Consider the following 20,115-nt stretch of genomic DNA (forward strand, 5'->3'; position numbering starts at 1 on the left):
GGAATGTTAGTGGGTTGGGAAGAAACTTAAAAGACAAAGAGTGGGGGGGATATCTAAAGAGACATGGAATACAGGTGGCTCTAATACAAGAGTCAACCAGCCCCGAATTGGTGACATTAGGGAGGCAATGGGGAGTGCAAGTGGTTGGTACATCCACAGGCAAAAGGGGGTGTTGATCTGGGTGGCAGCAATAGTGCTGTTTCAGGCAGAGAAGGTCTTAATGGATGAGGTAGGGTGGACGATAGTGCTTAGTGGGAGAATGGAGGGGCACATTTTATGTGTGGGGAACTCGTATGTGCCGAATATTGATGACAAGGAATATTTTCAGTCGGTATTGAAACTAGCAGGGGAATATAGGGATGGGCTATTTGTATGGGGAGGTGATTTCAACTGCCAATTGGATGTTAATTTGGATGGTACTGTTGGGCCAGCGGTCTAAATGAGACTGATAACTGTGTCGCTACAAAGAGCTAGTCTAGCTATGTCGAGAGGCACATGGGGAGGAGAAGGGATTTTCCTATCACTTTGATGTTCATGGATCCTACTCTTGTTTGGATTATCTCTTGGCGAGTAGGGAAAGCTTTCATCTGTTTGAAGGGATGGAATACTTAGGGCGCCCTTATCGGATCATTCCCCCCAAATTGGCGAGAATGCGAATTACAGGGAAGAGGCCCCTGCGAAGATATGCAGGGGTGACATTGAAAGATATTGGATTCAAGAGAGATCCGTGAAGGGATAGAGCAATATTTTTAGAAAAATGCAGGGTCAGTAGCAACAGTGGGATTAATATGGGAGGCCTTTAAATCAACAATAAGAGGGATTTGTATTTCCACAGCAGTAGGTACAAGACAACGGTTACAGGGAGCTCTGACGGTATCATAGAAACAAATGGCGGAATTAGATAGGGAAGCGGCAGGAGGAGGGAAGTGGGGGGATCGACTCGTCCACGCTCTGATGACATACAGCAAGACCCTGGCGGACCTCTCAAATCTTGACAGCATCAACCAAGATGTGCAACTGCATGGGGAAGGTTACAAAGCTGGGAAACTGCTTGCCTGGTTAATAGACTGGGAACTACCATTTTGCACTATTACTCAAATCAGCGACAGATCGGGAGAACTGGTGGGTACCCAAGAGGAGATCAATAAGGTGTTCCAGGAGTTTTATCGGTAGCTATACACCAGTGCGGGATTGTATGTGGGTGGAGGAAGATGCGGATGAACAGCTCCATATGACCCAGTTACCAGTGCTAGGGGGAAGACCCGAGGGATGAACTGGAGGGCCTGATAGTGGAAGAAGGCATACACTGGGCACTGCGAACGATAAAGAAAGTTACGGGTAGTGATGGGCTCCATTTTATTGCGAATATATATATAGTTCTTCTGCCCCATGGCTCAAAAAGGTGCATGATGAGGCATTTGAGAAAGGTATCCTCCCGGAATTTGAGGGAAGCCATTATACCTGAATTGCTGAAGGAAGGGAAGGACCCATCGGATTGTATGTCGTATCATCCTATTTCATTGTTGAACGTCCATGGGAAAGTCTTAGGAAAGATTTTGGCAAACAGACTGGCGAGAGTGGCTGCGGAGTTGGTATACCCAGACCAGTGCGGATATATTAAAGGGAGGAATAAAACAATGAATATTGGTCGACTGCATCACCTAAAAGACTAAGTCAAAACCCAGGAGGGGGAGATAGCATTGGCCTCCTTCGATGCTATGAAGGCATTTGATTCCCTAGAATTGAGTAGGCTATTCCGGGTGTTAGAAAAGTATGGGTATGGTACGAATAGTCGTAGATGGGCTTGGCCTCTTATACAATAGACCATTGGCGGTGGTGAGAACCAACGACTGGGTGTCAGGACAATCAGAGCTGGGTAGAGAGTCAAGGCAAGGGTGCTCGGTGTCCCCAATCTTATTTTCAATGGCTCTGGAGATGGGGAGGGAGAGGGAAGGGGATGCTGGGCTTTTTGTGGGGGTGGGGGAGTGAGACGTTGTTGTACCTGGCCGATCCGTGAGATAATCTGCCAATGCTGAGGGAGTTGCTGGCAAATTTTCAAAAATTATTGTGCTTTACGATAAATGTGTCCCTACTGTTCCCGTTGGAAGGACTTGGGAACAGTAAAGGGAAATAATCTGCCGGACTGGGGGATAAGATGAGAGACAGAATCATTCAAATGTTTAGGTATTCAAATATTTCACGAAATAGAGGAAAGATTTTTTGCATAAACAGAGGGAGGGCACTGTCTAAAATAGGAGACTCAGTACAGTTTTGGAATGGGCTGCCCCTCTCCCTTATGGAAAGCATAGCGCTATGGAAAATGGTAATAACACTGAGACTGCTCTACCACTTCATCAACATATACCGTATGTGATTAACAAGGTGTTTTTTTTAAATGTTGGATGAACAAATCTGGGAATTAATGTGGAACACGGGAAGGAGCAGGGTCTCACTGGTAATGATGCAATGTACAAGATCAGAGGGAGGCCTCGGCTTACTGGACTATGAGGGCTATTTTACAGCAACGCAATTGCAAACGGTGCTGGAATGGGGGCATGTAGGTGGAGAGGTTCTGAAAGGGTTGGTAGGGAATTTACCGGCTCATCGATTGGGGGTGGAGCTGCTATGGGACACAATGGGGAAATAAGGGGGCGACAAATGTGTTAAAGGTGGTCAGAGAGGTGTGGAATAAATATATTCAGAAGAGGCGAATTAAAGGACTGTATAGTGGGACCCTGTCTTGGAGTTCAGACCCGAAATTAAGGCAGGCTGTCGATGGGATAGGAGCAAAGAGGCTCCATGAAAAGGGTTGCTGTGCAGTGAGGGACGCGTTTGTTAGTGACCCTGATAACATTCTTGGAGTTGTGTGCAAATTATGGGCTACCCAAGAGATTATTCCCATCATACAGGGCGGTAGTTGGAGACTTTAGGAACAGACTGTCAGCCTGCTAATGCAATTGCTACTAGATCCAACAGGGGGGGAGGCGAATATCTCCTGTACATAGGGATTCTCCTTGATGGAAAAGATCTTTAAAGATCTTAATTGAGAAGTCAATTGTGCCATTCTTCATCTTCGAAGAAGGCCAAGAAACGGCGTCAAAGGTCCCCTTGACCTCTACTGATTACTCGGCTGAGGTAATCAAATGTCCAACTAAGTCAGACTCCCCAGCAAAATGGGATGAGTTTCGTAAAGCAATGTTTAAAATCTCCGAGAATGCGGCCTGAACCCCCTCGAAGGACAAGCAGAAAGCCCATGCCCTGTTGATCTGCATCAAGACGACAAAGGGAAGTCAAAGACGTAATCTTCGAGACCGAGCCATAAGCCAGTACAGCATCGAGCAAAATCTCGATCCGACAAGAAATCGACGAGGGCCTCGACAAGTCGGGAATCATGTCCATTGAGGGTTCCTTTGGAAAAAGCATAAAAAGTCGACAATGCTGACGCCTTCGCTACTGTCGGTGTCAACGCCAGTGTTGAAGTCGACTCCGACAAAATCAACTTCAAAATCGTTGTCGACCAAGATGACAGTAACCCAAGAAACGGTTTTCAAACCCATGCCAAAGAAAGACTTTTAAGTCTTTAACCTCTATCTATGAAGACAATGAACCTTCAGATGATAACACACCACCATTTGAGTTACAATATAGCACCCGTATTGTGTCAGAGGAATTAATCTCAGAAGAGTCTAGGTTAGAGACTTGTATGATAAACTTCAGTCAGCCAGTGGTTTAGATACCTCTCACGAACTGGAATTTGGTATACCAGATCCTACTGACCACGCTGACTCCTCACGTAGGAAGCTGATGAGCAAGGTGATAATGTTTAGATTGGAGCAGGCCTACCCCTTCTTTCGAGCAGGATCACCTGACCGATATTTTGGATCAGGGTCCACAAAAAGACCCAATTTGCCTTTTCACATTGCATACAGAAAAGGGTCTCATCAACTTGGGAGACACCAGTGAATACACATTTTGCAAAGGAATATAGGCCATCCTGCAGTGACCCAGAGTACTTAACAAGACATCCAACCCCAGAGAGTTTGGGGGTTCAAGCGACTACATCTACTAAGCAATCAGCATACCCCTCAATCCCTCCTGATGGGGATAATGAGAGAGTGGATGCCTGGTCGAAAACAATATTTATGGCTGGTAGTATGGCGTTAAAGTCCGCTAACGTAACTTGTAGCTTGTAAAGGTTTACGTTTACCCTGTGGGACTGCGTAGCTATGGCGGCTGACCTGTCAGGTTTCTTCAATCTATTAGTAAAATAAGGACTAGCATATTGCTATTTGAGTCTGTGCAGTGTTAGTGTGAGCAGTCTGGGTAGGAATTGTTCATAAACTAATTTCAGGAAGCTGGTGTCTTGCCAATACAAGAATGGAGCAAGCAGTGTGGCACATTGATTGGCTGGAAAACAGCTGTGATGCAGTTTCAAATCTTGTGAAAGATTCTAAACTGCCTTTCATTCAGACTACAGCCAGAGCAGGTCACAGCAATCAGAGCTCCATTAAATCTTGAAGAAAAGAGTAGACCAGAAAGAAGATAAGGACACCTCAGCAGAAGATTGAGATACGTGAATTTAAATCAGTTGTTTAATGTTAAACTAAGAAGAAGATAAAAAGAAAATTCTGTTTAAAACGTTTGAAGAAATAGTTATTTTTACACCGAGACATGTTTTAAACTGGAAAAAAGAGCATTTCTTGGTGTCAGTTATCAAGGCGCGCGTGTAACCCTAGTAATCCAATGCATGAGATACCAGCGTGTTAAAACTAGTGAATGCACACGATATCAGACAGTGCAGAGAAGTCGAGTGCGAGTTAATATAAATAAACACAGCACAAATTACCAACATTTGCACGTCACATGTGTCAATGCGTGTGTTAATCTTACTAACCATTGTGCACGTTCCGGCGAGTAAGCAGCTGAGGTTTTGCTGCATGTAGAAGGAAACTAATATTGAATGCGAGTTCTTTTCAGAGAAAGCAGTGCGGCTCCCGTTCGTGCGATGAGGATATCTTCAGGCCCTTTTGAGAAAAGGACCTAGAGACGTGCGTGCGCGTCCTATCCAAAAGCAGGAAGTGAGGCTGGAAACAAACAACGCAAGAGGTTTTCCTGAGAGGGTGCAACGCGGCTCTTACAGTACTTGCTCGATTCACTCAGTGTAAATTACTCGATGGTTAGTGTTGTGAAGATTTTGATGAACTTCTCAGTTATACATTTATTTCTGCTTAAAACTGCAAGCAGCAACTTGTGTAAAGTACAGGAACAGGTCTGCAGGGCTAACATCATCCACTGCTGCAGGATCAGTCAGCTGGGACCTGACCACATCCTGGAAGGTGTAGAAAGAGACGGCTTTCTGGCTAACATCAAGGACGGTAAGGAGGCAAATGGTGAATGCCTCCAGTCAGATCTGGATACTGCAGACAGCATCAACAGAGCCATGGCAACTTGCACAGTGTTGCACAGATTTGCGGGGTTTAGGAGGTCCGGATTTGCACCAGATGTGCATTCTGGACTCCTCAATATGCCCTTTGATGGCTTGAGGCGGTTTGGCAGCAAGGCTGAGGAGTTTGGAAAAGCTGCAGACTTAGAAAGCGGCAGCGAAATCCCTTAGCACCGACAAGTCCTTTCAATTCTACTCCTCAATTCGAAGAGGAAGAGGACAAGCCGGTCAGAGAAGATCCTCTGGTGGTGGACGAGGGAAAGGTGTAAAGTCAGCCCAAGCAGCAGCAGTTTTACCACCGTTTTATCTTCAGCAGCCTCAAAACCACTACTCACAAGACCCTGGTGGGAGGCCGACTTACTTACTGTAGGCCAAGGTTACTGCCTTCCTTTAAAAAAAAAAAAAAAAAAAGACTTGCGGATCATCCACCGGGAAAGGAACAAGGGTTGGTACTCCCCGTACTCCCCGTACTTTCTAATTCCCAAAAAGGACGGAGGATTGAGACTCATCTTGGATTTAAAAACTTGAAAAAGTTCCTCAGAAAAGACAAGTTCAAGATAGTTATCCTTTCCCAAATCCTTCAGGCTCTACAACTCCAAGACTGGATGGTGTCTTTGGACCTTCAAGGTGCTTACTTTCATGTGCCTATTCATCACAAGCACAGAAAGTACCCGAGGCCGCGCTTGGCGTTTCTCATCAGTTTCGAGTTCTGCCATTCGGGCTGAACTCCGTCCCAAAGGTTTGCACCAAGTTACTGGCGGTAGTGGCAGCACGTCTCAGGGGGGAAGGGTATGGGGGGTATTCATGTCCATCCCTACCTGGACGATTGGCTAATCAGGGCAAGTTCACCCGAACAAGCCCAGGAACCTCTCAGCGTAACCTGCCATTATCTCCACAACTGGGCTTCTCCCTCAATTACAAGAAGTCTCACATGATAGCATCTCAAAGACTCTCACTGTATTGGAGCAGTGCTTCCTCTGGGAAAGCCTGGCCACCCGACGTGAGAGCTTAACATATTCTGCAGATGGTTACCAAATTCCAGAGTGCACAGCATCTTACACACATACCTCTGAGTCTTGTGGAATCTGCTTAGATCACATGCTGTGCATAGGCCAACATCTAGTGGAAGCTGAGTTTTTTTTTTTTTCGAAACTCAAAAATGGGCGTCGACATAGGGCGTGCCAGTAATACTATCCCTAGTGTGACGTCCACTGTACCTATGATCCCTCACGCGTGTAGGATCCCCAGATTGTTTTTTTCTGCCATACTTGTCGGAAGCATTGTGCGGAGTTCCCTGGCTTTCAGCCAGTTTGCAAAAAATCTATATTAATTTCCCTGTTCTTTCACTCCCACGTCAAGACACCGAAGATCGACGCCGGTCCGAAGAACAGCTAACCGTTAAGGCTGCACAACGGACTTTGGGCCTTGGGAGGCCTCTGGCCACGGCTCTGCAAGTAGGGAGAGTGGGGGGTGGAAACATACTCAACATTCATTATTATTTCCTACATACACTAGCCCGCTGCCTTAAGGTGACATATGGAGAGTACTCCATTAAAATGTTGCCCCAAGTGCAACTGCAAGTACCTTTGGGTTGACAAACATGCCACCTGTAATCTCTGCTTGCCGAGGGACCACCCCGAAGCGAACTGCAGAGCGTGCAAGCTTTTTAAAGCAAAAACACTTGAGGACCGCTCCACTAAGCGTTGGGCCACCACGCCAGGCAGCTCAAGGCCATGGAAGCGGTGGGTGCCTTCACTGATGGCAGCGAGCCGCCCTTTCGGATGGCGAGGGAACAGGGGCGTTTAAAGACACCCAAGCGCTAGTCCCCGACCTCAGAGGATTGTCCGGCAGGGAAGTTATGGGGAACACACCGGCGACACGAGCGCTACCCAAACTACTTCTACACCTAAACACACTAAGTCTAACCGAGACTCGACACTCGTGTCGAGTTCTCGGAAGGAAGAGGCACGTAGAGAGCGGTCCATGGAATCGGTGTCCTCTGGGCGTTCCAGGTCGAGATCGCTGCACGACACACAGTAACCGTCCACAGTTGCCAAGAGTGCCTCGCTCCCTAAAGTCACGGAGGTACGTTCGTCAGGAGACAAATCCGACCTCCACCCCCAAGCAGCACACCAGAAGTCGGCTCCGGCAGCCCGTTCGGCGTCTGCCTCCGAGTCCCGACGTGCACACTCGAAAGAGAGAGACAGTACCCCGAATCTGGACACCAAATGTCGAAAGATTCAGAGAAGACCAAACCATCAGGGAAACACTCTTCCACCCATGGGAAAGGGGACAAACAGCAGAAACGGGAATCACTTTCAACTTCTGCACCCCAGGCACACAAGGACAAACACAGGTCGTCCGATGAGGACAAATCTAAGACCCCTGTCCCAGTCTCTACACCCAGGCTCATTCTGCCCACTCCTCAGGATATGGGACTAGAAGAGGAACCTCAACCGGAGGTTTTCATCCCCAGTTCCAGAGAATGGAGTACTGAGGACATAGACAGGGTGATGAGGAGAATGTCTTCCTTAGCCAATTTATATGAAAAAAAACCCACAGCATTTTCTTAGCTATACCCCTGACAATGCTACTCTTTCAGGATCCAAGGACCCTCAGCCTCCTAATAATAGATCTCGGTTTGATACTCCAGCTCAGGGCCTGACTTCAGACCCTTACTACATCCAGCCCTACCAACAGTATCAGGATGTCCCAGATATACAAATGCTGGACGACCAAACGGGGGTTGAGTATTACGGGGATGACGAGGACCAGGATGAGGAGGAGGAAAACGAGGAAGAGGTCTACAATATGGACTCTCCGGTTTACAAGGAACCACAGGTTACTGATTCACCAATAGATAACCAGCCCCTTCTAAATGAGGTCCTGGCTAAAGCTGCAGAGCACTTCCACATAGACACTCGGGGGGGGGGGGGGAAGGGCAGGAAGAGAGGGACTTTGCAGAGGAGCTAGTGGGGGACAAAAGGCCCATTGCTCAAGCCATTCCTATTCTCAAGTTAATCCAGTGAAGAATTGATCCTTCCCATCTCACTCCTAATCTCACTAGGGCTGTAAACCCCAGAATTGAGAAGTTGTTCAGGGCCGCCCAGTCAGACCCACTTTACATAAGGGGTCAACTTAAGCCTGACTCTTTGGTAATCACAAACACCAGAAAAAGAGCGGAGACACCTCTATCTTCATCTGAGCCTCCCCCAGACAAGGAGAGCAAGAGAATGTATGGGTTAGGAAGGAAAGTGGCCTGCACTTCTGCTTACCAGGCAAGAATCGCCAATACCACCACTCTGCTGGCAAGCTATAATTGCCACCAGTGAGAGCAGGTAGCTGCTCTCATTGACCCCGCTCTGGAACCACTAAAGGGCCAGCTAGCCCAAATCGCGTCAGAGGATAGGGCCGTGTCTGGTTGCATTCTGAGGACGACCTTTGACGCTGCAGATAATGTAGTCCGGCTCATGGCAGAGAGCACTGTCATTAAGAGGCACGCTTGGCTAAGACAGTCAGGGTTTAAACCCGAGACCCAGGCTACCCTTATTGAGATGCCGGTGGAACCAAATGTCTTGTTTGGCAAAGCAGTAGAGGACACACTCAAGACGGCCTAAAACGAGTATGATACTCTGAAGTCCCTGGGACAATTGACAAATAAGCCCACCAATCAAAGCAGGAATAGTAATTTTCGTCGCTCACGCAGCCAAAATTCCCAGAGGGGCTTGAATTACGGACAGGGTACATCGTGGGGTGGCAACCAACACACTACCCAAAGTTACGGCAGAGGTAATAAAAGGAGCTGTGGTAGAGGAAGAGGCAGCCCAGGCAGAGGCGGTACGCCTCCCGCAACACAGTGACGTTCCGCTCAGGATCCCTTCCCACGCATCCCCAGTAGGGTGCTGACCACAGTGTCCGCAGGATACTGCATCGAACTGCTGGAGCGCCCCCGCAAACACCCTCCACAACAAAAGATACATTCCCTGGACCACCAAAAGATCCTCCTCGAGGAAATCGTCAATCTTCTCGCAAAGGACGCGATAGAACTCGTCCCAGGCAACCAGGTAAACAAGGGTATTTATTCAACTTACTTCCTTGTGCCAAAAAAAGATTTGACAATGCGCCCAGTATTAGACTTGCGCCCTGCAAACAAGTATGTCAAGCCCCAAACATTTTGCATGACTACTCTCCAAGAGGTAATCCCACTCCTCTAAAAAGTGGGGATTACGTGGCAACATTGGACATGAAAGATGCCTATTTTCATATTTCCATGTTCCCAGCGCACACAAGATTCTTGCGCTTCAAGGTGGACAGTCAGCACTACCAGTTCAAGGTGCTGCCCTTCGGTATAGCCTAGGCTCCAAGGGTATTCACCAAAGTACTGGCGGTGGTGGCAGCACACCTACGCAGGGAGGCAATCCCAGTGTACCCTTATCTGGACGACTGGCTCATCACGGGGGAAACCCCAGTAATTTGCAGATCCAACATCCAAAGAACTATCGACGACCTCTTCAAATTGGGTTTCTCTATCAACGAGAAAAAATCAAGCCTGGTGCCAAGCACCTCCAAACAGTTCCTAGGAGCTGTCCTAAACACTCAAGAGGGGTTGGCCTTTCCATCAGAGGAAAGAATTCGGAATCTACTACTGCAAATTCCTCAATATCAGTCTGGTCGCCAGATAACGGTGCGCAAAGCGATGCGTTTGCTAGGCATGATGGCGTCATGTATTTACCTGGTCCCCCACGCGCGCCTGCGCATGCGACCCATGCAAGAATGGTTGGCGAAACAGTGGTCTCAGGCAAGTGGTCAGTGGGACAATCTAGTGGTCGTTTCGCCAACACTTGTACAAAGTTGCCACTGGTGGACAAGAGAGAACCTGTCAAAGGGGAAACCCTTTTTTGATCCGGAGATGCAGGCTGTAGTCACTACAGACGCGTCCCTATCTGGGTGGGGAGCACACCTCCTTCACCACACTGCTCAGGGTCTCTGGTCTCACACAGTGGCCAAGAATCATATCAATCTGCTAGAGCTTCTGGCAGTCTTCAGAGCGCTTCGAGCGTTCGAACCCCACCTGTTAAACCTGTCAGTGCAGATCTTAACAGACAGCACGACAGCAATGTTTTACATAAACAAACAGGGAGGGACTCGTTCGCCAAATCTGTCCAGGCTTGCCCAGAAAATTTGGACATGGCACTCAGACGGAACATTTACCTGTCATCTCAACATGTTGCAGGGGATCTCAATTGACTAGCAGACGCTTTGAGCAGAGACCCCCCTCCGAGAAGAACACGAATGGGGTCTGCACAGAGAAGTCGTAGAAAACCTCTTCTCACAGTGGGGTTTCCCTACTATAGACCTATTCGCCACAAGCGAAAACAGACAGTGCCCAGGATTCGCATCCAAGTTCTCCCAACCAGACTCTAAGGGGAACGCCCTGTGGATGAACTGGTCAGGGATGTTTACCTACACTTTTCCACCAACTCCTCTCATGAGGAAGGTGGTCAACAATATGCACAGGGAATCGATGATGCTCATCCTAGTTGCTCCCATGTGGGCGAGACAACCGTGGTTTCCACACCTGCACAGGCTAGCAATGTGCGAACCCATCAGACTCCCGTGTTGGCACAACCTACTGTCCCAGCACCAAGGTCAAACAGTGCATCCTCAACTTAGTTCAATGAATTTGCCAGCATGGCTCCTGAAGTCAGAGTTTGGACATCTCAACCTGCCACAGAGATGCATGGATATCCCAAGAGAATCTAGGAAACCAAAAACGAAACACTGTTACTTTGATAAATGGAAAAGATTTGTTATCTGGTGCCAGAATAGACAAATCAACCCGATTGATTGCACTCCTTCCAATATTGTCACCTACATGCTCCACCTGCTGGACGCAGGGTTGGTATTTAATTCACTGAAGGTACACCTGGCGGCGCTGTTAGTCTACACCACCTCCCATAACAAGGTTTCATGGTGGAAAATACCAGTGGTTAAAGCCTTCATGGAAGGGGTAAAGAGACTCCACCCTCCAATTTCAAAACCACCACCAGGATGGGACCTTAATGTGGTGCTTGCTAAACTCATGGGCCCACCTTTTGAGCCCATGCATAAGGCTAGTCTCAAACACCTGACCTATAAAACTGCCTTCTTAGTAGCCATTACATCCATAAGAAGGGTCAGTGAAATTCAGGCTCTGCCAGTGCAGGATCCTTTCTTTACTGTTAAGGATAAACTGGTTCTACGAACACACCCTAGGTTCTCACCGAAGTTAATTTCAAAATTCCACGTTAACCAGTCCATTGAGCTACCGTCCTTCTTCCAAGAACCCAAAAGCTCTGCTGAGGTGAAACTACACACACTAGATGTGCGAAGAGTGGTCATCTACTACGTAGACAAGACCAGACCGGCAAGAAAGACAGACCAACTGTTTGTCTCCATAGCTACAGGCAGAGAGGGAGATCACGTCTCTAAAGGTGCCATCTCAAAATGGATAGTAAACTGTATCCAGCTGTGCTACTCCCTTTCTGAAAAAACTCTGCCTTTTATGCCAAGAGCCCACTCTACTAGAGGCACTGGGGCCACTCTGGCTTTTATTGCAAATGTACCCCTTGACACCATTTGCAAAGCAGCTACATGGAGCTCTATTTACACTTTTACTCAGCACTACTGCATTGACACTCATTCCAAGACAGATACTCAAGTGGGACAAGCGGTTCTAAGACATCTGTTCGCTCATGACCCTTCTCACATCCCACCTCCTTCTTCTAACACTGCTCACTAATCTATGCACAGCATGTGATCTAAGCAGATTCCACAAGCCTCAAAAGGGATACATTACTCATCATAATCGTATTTCTGATGCTTGTATCTGCTTAGATTCACATGCGCCCGCCCTTCCTCCCCTCTGAGAGAGGGCGCATGGATGCTTGTAGTCTTATCTATATATCTATCTGCTTGGATAAACTGTACTTGCGCTACTCCTCATGCTACCTCATGTCAGAAAAAATACAATGTGAGGATCCTACAAGCGTGAGGGATCATGGGTACAGTGGATGTCACACTAGGGATAGTACTACTGGCACGCCCTATGTCGATGCCCATTTTCGAGTTTCAAAAAATAATCTGTAATACTCCGCAGCTTCCACTAGATGTCGGCCTATGCACAGCACGTGAATCTAAGCAGATACAAGCATCAGAAATACGATTAAGGTGAGTAATTTTCTTTTTTTTGGTTGTTCGGTCTCATGACATCCTGCATTTTTCTGGTGCTGGAGGCTCGCCTCAGAATGAGATCCCTCCAATGGGCTCTCAGGACTCAATGGTCCCAATTCTCAGGCAGAATGTCAGACCACCTGAAAGTTTTTAGCATAGTCTCTCAGGACCTTCTGTGGCGGGGTTGCAAGGACACCATTCTCAAGGGAGAATCTTTTTGGCAACCATGGCCAGAGATAACTGTAGTGACTGACGCCTCACTCATGGGGTGGGGAGCCCACACTGACAAGCTAACTATCAACGGTCATTGGTCTCCATCAGAGTCCAAACTGTACATCAACCTTTTGGAGCTGAGGGCAATCAGATTAGCGCTGAAGGCCTTTCTGCCCTCTGTACGGAGAAAGTATTTTCTGATAATGACGGACAACACAGTGGCCATGTACTACCTCAACAAGAAAGGAGGCGTAGGGTCACTACCACTGTGCAGTGAAGCAATGCAGCTCTGGTTCCGGGCAATTCAAGAAGGAATCTCCATCAGCAGTTCACCTGGCCGGAGAAGAGAACACGGCGGAGGACACTCTGAGCAGACAGAACAGTCTCCCACGAGTGGGAACTAGCTCAGGAAGTCCTTCTAGAGATCTTCACTCTTTAGGTAGCCCTGCAAGTGGATCTGTTTATGACCAGTGTCAATTGGAAAAGCAAACTATTTCGCTCCAGCAAATTTCCTCCAAGCGGATCTCTAGGAGACACATTCGTAGTGCACTGGGAGTTTCCACTCCTGTACGCATTTCCTCCAGTCCCTGTCATTCCTCATGTGATCAGGAGGTTGAGGAAGTTCAGGAAATCCATGATCACTAATTGCTCCGATTGGGCCAGGAGGACGTGGTACCCGGACCTTGTGGACATGTCATCTGCCCGCCAATACATCTTCCACAAAGAGAGGACCTTCTCTTGCAAGCGGAGGGTCGGGTTCTCCATTCAGAGGTCAAGTCTCTCAACCTTCAAGCATGGTTTCTAAGAAGTTGAGGTACAAGGATTGGGACCTCCCGGATAACGTAATAAAGATCTTGCTTTGGGCCAGAAGGCCAGCAACGAAATCTTTATACTGCTGCCTTTGAAAAAAGTTCAGCAGTTGGTGCAGGGATTAGAATGTGTATCCCTTTCTATTTGATACACCTATGGTGCTTTCTTTTTTGTTACATTTTACAATTAAAGGTTACCTGGTGGCGCTATCTATTTTCAAGCGGTCTTCAAAGGAGGATTCATATGTTAAAATCCCTCTGAGTATTCAATTCCTAAAGGGTCTTAAACTGGTGTTTCTACCAGTTCCACTCAAAGTCCCTATATGGGAATCTTAACCTGTTGTTAAAATGTGTAACATACATTCCTTTTGAGCCTTTACACTCATGTCCATTAAGACTGTTAACCTTGAAAACTGTTTTGCTAATCACAACAATGTCACCCCGCAGGGTAAGCGAGTTGCAAGCACTTTCCTGTAAACCCTCACATACGGTTTTCTATAAAGCCAAGGTAGTTCTCGGGGTGAAACTTTCTCCTGTCACAAAAGATTGTTTTGCCAACTTTCTATCCACCTCCTCATCCTGGTAAAGAAGAGGAAAGATTACATAGGCTGCACCCAAAAAGGGCTCTGTTTTTATATATCAAGAATGGCTCAATTTCGTCAAAATGACCAATTTTTCATTGGCTATACTGGCCCTAAATTGGGTTTAGCTGTTACAAAACAAACCTTATCCAGATGGATCATCCTGGATATTGGGGAATGTTGGAAGCCCCACCGGAAGGCTTGAGAGCACATTCCGCAAGGGGAATGGCAACCTCTGCTGCTCTTCAGATAGGTGTCCCAGTCACACATTTGTTCAGCGCCCACTTGGCCGTCTATTCACACGTTTGTGAAATATTATTACCTGGATTCATCTTCCAGTCAGGAAGGACAATTTGGAAAAGTGGTCATTCATTCAGTCCATGACAACAGTTAAAACAAAATATAATTCTTACTCCCACCACCAATTTATTACTGCTTTGGGAGTCTATCAGAAGATGAGGAATATTTGGGAGGACACAAGCCAATCGAAGAAAAAGTTACTTACCCCTGGTAATGTTCTTTCTATTGGATGTTCCTCCCACGTATTACTCATCGCCCCTCTCAGCCTACCCCGCCGTTGAATTTACATGTTCTTACACTTTACGCTGTCTTGGAGCCTACTTTCTCTGGTACGCCTGGTAATTCCTCTACAGGAGGAGCAAAACAGGACTGAAGCCAGTTGGCACTGTATGCGCTATTTATACTGATGGTGACGTTGACAGTCAAACGGAGGTCCTCAAGGGATCTCTACGAGATGGCACACAGCGCCCCTGGCGAAAAGAAAATGCGTAGCAGCTAAAGCTGGAAGGATAACTATAATACGATGAGGAATATGTGGATGGAACAGCCAATCAAAAAACCGTTAACCTGGTAAGTAACTTGTTCGTCTGAAATAATGAATCGAGTGATAGCCTAAAGACCTCAGCCTTCTCTATCGCACTCCCTCAGGTGGTGTTCTAGGTGAAACCTATCTTAATATCCCCAAGGAGTGTCTGGGTCTATGGGGAGTGTTTGGGTCTCACAAAGGGATGGTACCTTTGGTGCCTTTTCAACTGCACAGTTCTTCCTCGCCCATTATAGCAACCTTACCTTGCCACTTCTGATGGTGGATTGTTTTTTTCACCTACTAATTCTTTACTCCCTCTTCCCCCCAAACTCTTCCTCTGTTTCCTCCTACTGCTCCTTTGAGAATTCCCCCACTCTCTACCCTGCCTGCAGTCTTTCTCTTTATTTTTCTCCCTCGGGTTGTCGTTCCCTACTTTTCCTCTCCACCCTTGCCTCTGTACTCCTCTCCCCTTCTACTCTACCCCTCTCCCCTTCTACTCCACCCCTCTACTTGAAACAATCTCCACTACTCATCCTCTTCTCTTCCCACTTGCATTCACCCCTTTTACCCTCTTGTCCACACCTCTCACCCTCACTCAACCTCCTACTCTGTTGCTTACCCTTCCCCATTCAGTAACCAACAATTTCAATTTCTTTCACAGCCAGTACCTCACCTTTTTCAAAGTCTGTCTCCTGCATGCTTCGGACCACTGCCTTTCCTCAGCCTGGCCCCTCTCCCCTCCACCTAAACTCGCTGTACCAACCACACTCTGCAACTCTCCTTTTATATGGTTCCTTCTGTCGTTTATCTTTCCTCCCCCTTCCCACTGGTTGGAGTGCTCGCCTATTCCCATGGGCCAATCTCAACTTGGCTTCTGCCCGGGGATGGATCGTACAGGTGCCAGATTACAAAATGGTCAAGCCCACCCTTTTTCCCAACACAGATCTGCTGGTTTTCTGTGATGGCCACTTGATATAGGAGTCATTGGTCTGTCGCAGGTAAGCCTCTATATTGCTGTTGCATGTTAATTGGTGAATACTCTGGGTTCCTTGCTGTGTCTTTTCTGTTGGTCAGATGATTCATCGCTCACCTTGCTGGTTTCTGGTGATTGTAGTTTTGAAAAGGAACAGAGGGAGCACTGTCCAGCATGTTGTAAGGCAGGCATTGGGTGATTGACTTCTCAACTTCTTCACTCTGCCTCAGTGTAATGAACGGCTCTGGTATTTATACTGGCAGGCCTCCTGTCCCAGGTTGACAGGAGTCCCTATCCCCCCCTGACAGGGTCAGATCTCTGATCCGGTCACATAGCCCAAATAAATGTGCCAGAGTAGGACTTAAACACACACGTATCCTCACTGAGTACCATACTGTGCTACTAATTTGGGAAATGTGCCTCGCCCCTGCTAAATTCAAACCCAAACTACAACTGCCACTAGCCTACACCATAGCACTATTGGCGGGTGATCAAATCACCATGGCCGAAAATGGGAGCAAATAAAAGCATCATTGTTTTAGGCGATATATGGACTGTATTAGGACACTATTTGGGTAAATGTTCCAGTGGGATTTCAGTAGAAGTCCCTTTGACTTCAAGAAAGTCAAAGATACTAGAAAACCAAGCGAAGAAAGCAAGAAGTTTAGGAATCCCATAAACCCTGGAAGAAGAATCACGAAAAATGTAATTCTGCCCTAACCTCTACATGAGCTATTTGAATGTCAAAAGAAGATTTAAACAATTTTCTTTTAAATGGAACAGCAAAATACCAGTGGTATACCAACAGTCGCTCTGTTGACTGTTTCATTTGCACTTTAAATGCAGTAGGCTAAATATATATAAAATAAACCATGTTGCTAGATCTTTGACATCGTTTTTCACTGTGCTAAAGATCAACCATTTGATGCTTAAGCAGACCCCCTGTATTTTTCTGAACACAGTAGTAATCTCTGTAGTATTCACTCTGACACATTTCTTTCTAATCTAGAGACTTCATGAACTTCGGAAACATTGTTTGGAAAAAGAAGAGCGCTTCAAAAGCATTGCATCGTTGGGAGAAATGAAGACCAAACTGGAAGAACTGAAACATAAAATGGCTTGGGCAGTGGTAATATTTGGTCTACAATGCTTGTTGTTTGTTTTCCTTGTTTTCATGAGTTGACCTAAAGTGGGAATCCACTTTGATTTGGATTTGCAAAGAAATAAAATATTAACATAAATCTCTTAAATTGTTATGTTCAGATCTACTACTAGTAACAAACAGAATTTAAAGGCAGCAATTCACTTCAATGTTCAGAGGATCATTAACTTTTACATTAGTGGAAAATACTCCCGCTGTTGCTCCCCCTCTCACTGCTGTTCCCCCTGTCGCTGTTGTTCCCCCTCCCGCTGTTTCTGCTGTCCCCCCTCCGGCTGTTGCTACCACTCCTGGCCCCTGCCTCATGCTGCATACTTACAAACACACCAGGTTGGAGCTCTTCCTAGATAGATGTTTCTGCAGGCCAGTGGCCGTTGATGTAATAGAGGTTCCCTCCTGCTGAACTGGGTACATCAGGAAGCACTCGCTCAATTTAACAAAAACTGATGTACAGCCTTCCTTTTCAGTGCCTGTCAGTGCGCAAATCACCACTCCTGAAGATATTGTTAAGCTAGAGACAACCAGTGTAGTAAGCCACACACCACTATACTGTTGCTGTGAAACCTGAAGTGAAATGAGCAAAAAGAGGATCAAGGGCCTATCCAAAAAAAAGCACAGCAGCAGAATGTGGACAGATCATTCTGACAAGATAATCTTTAAAAAAGTAAAGCAGTAAAAACAAATGAATATTGTTATAATGTGACTTGTGTAAATATATATATATATATATATATATATATATATGTAAATACTGTACATAGGAAGAATGCTGAACAAGGTCTGCATTCTGTAAGAACATGACGTAATGAACAACCCAAAGGGAGTGTTATGGATTGAAAGGATTCTAGGCAGAGCCGTTGTCCTGGAATAAGAGAGGCTATGATGTGCGTCTGTTGCTCCATACTGAAATAAACAAATGTAACCAAGACGTCCGTGTGCGAGCTGTCATCCTTAACAAATATATTTATAATTCTTAGACCAGGATAATCCAAATGAAGCAAGCATTGACACTGAATCCACCCACGCCATTAACCAAACAGTGCATGCAGCATTCCTATGATTGTACAACAACCATGAGATCCCCTCCGCCCTCCCTTGCTTACCGTGGAAGCATTGGATTAATGCCTTTGAACATTATGTCAGTGAAGTGAGGGGAACAAGCTACAGGGTGGAAAGGAAGCAGTCTCTCCTACTACGTTAGCTCTGCACTGCAGGCAAAGAAAAATATGAAGACTTAACCTGAATGATCTGAAGATGTATCGGAGGATAGTTGCCCTTTCCATCAGAAGAAACACTTTATATACCTATCAAAGCTGCAAAGGAACCCTCCCCCACCACCACTGCGAGGAGAAATCTCCCACCTAGCATTCCGCAAAGCTGTGAAAACTATGCTCTTCAACTAAAACTTCATAAAAGGTGTGAACACTATCGTCCACACTAGGACTAGCATATCTAGGCACAATGTATCTTAATCTAAATCTGTGTTCATCACTTGAATGAAGATAATCATGTGCCCTGACCTTATCACATGTATGTAACTTCTTTGTTTGTAATTAAGATTGCCACAAGTAACAGTGCTGCGATGCCTGTGGGCTGTATGTGCGCCATATAAATGTAAAATAGATGAAATAAAAAATACATATGTTCATACGTGTCGACCTGTCGGGCATTTAGCCGCATTGGTCCGGGTGAAATAAGGAAGGGATCACTGCTTGCAGTCTGGCTGCTAGTACCTTTGTAAGCACCTTCATTTCGCTGTTGATCAATGATATTGGTTGATGATTGACAGAGTAAGGCGGCTTACACGGTTTAGGGATGACCACTATCGTAGCTTTGCGTAAGTCCGGGGGGTGGGGAGGGGGTAGAGATCGCTGTTCCTTGTAGTGGAGGAACATTTTGTGTAGGGGACCGGCTATCCTGTCTTCTCCCAATCTTTTCCAAGTTTCGATAGGGAACCCATTGGGGCCTGGTGTCTTACCAGAGTGTAATTGGGAGATGGCATTTTCAATTTCTGACTCCGTAATTTCTGCCTTTAGTTTCCCCTGGTGAGCTTCTGACAAATGGGGGAGAACAAAGTCATCTAGTATAGTAGTGTGCACCAGTGTGGCCGGGCTTTTGTTTTGTATAGTGTAGCATAATATGCAAAAGCATCAGCGATTTCACTGTCTGATTGTACTAGCCCTAGTTGTGCCATTTGTATCTCCTGGACATGGCGGTGCCCCTCGTCCCTTTTTTCAAGCCAGGCTAGTATCTTGCTCGCTTTGTCCCCGGATTCATATATGCGTGTGCGCATCTCCCAATGGGCCTGTCTTGCATTATGTAGGGTGATATACCGGAGGCATTCCATGGCCATTAGAATTGATCGCTGTCTCTCAGGTGAACCGTTCGGTATATGTTCTGTTTCCTTTTCTTTTTAAAAAAATGTTTTTTAAACCAAGGCAGGGTGACAACAGTACAGCGTAAACAAGATATATAAGGTAAATGCAAAAATCCCCTCCTCCCATGATCTTTTGTCTGGGGATGCTTCCTGTAAATTTGTGTTTTCTGTGTCTGCTTCGGCTATGTTGCCCTTTCAGGGAGCGTCATGGTCTCTCAAGGCCCGCCGGATATTGGTAGGCTTGTAGGTCTATGCAGGAAATTTCTGGTCATACTCCAGCACTAGGGCCCAAATGTTTTGGAAGCGATGGAGGAATCCAGCCCTTGCCGCTGTTACCTTCTCCGCGATCAGTATGTCCCATATTTCCCCCCACCATAGGGATATGAAGGGGCCGTCTGGGGCTTTCCGTCAGCGGACGATCACTATTTTCCCGGCCAAAAGGCATTGAGTCAGCAGTTTAGCTTTGTTTCCGGAACGCGGATAGATCCTGGGAACCGTGACCCCTAGGAGGACGGGCTCGGG

At 46.6% G+C, this 20,115-nt stretch overlaps 1 protein-coding gene across 2 annotated transcripts in view; it reads left to right on the forward strand.

Moving 5' to 3' along the window:
- SMC6 (structural maintenance of chromosomes 6) overlaps positions 1-20,115 on the forward strand; it is a 2,412,589-nt gene that overhangs the window by 683,151 nt on the left and 1,709,323 nt on the right. For both annotated transcript variants that reach the window (XM_069605927.1, XM_069605928.1), the window contains one exon: positions 17,067-17,186. In XM_069605927.1, the coding sequence (XP_069462028.1) occupies positions 17,067-17,186 (120 nt within the window). The remainder of the gene's footprint in view (positions 1-17,066; positions 17,187-20,115) is intronic.

Source organism: Ambystoma mexicanum, chromosome 4p (assembly GCF_040938575.1).
Source record: "Ambystoma mexicanum isolate Mex_15411 chromosome 4p, UKY_AmexF1_1, whole genome shotgun sequence".
Classification (NCBI taxonomy): Eukaryota; Metazoa; Chordata; class Amphibia; order Caudata; family Ambystomatidae; genus Ambystoma; species Ambystoma mexicanum.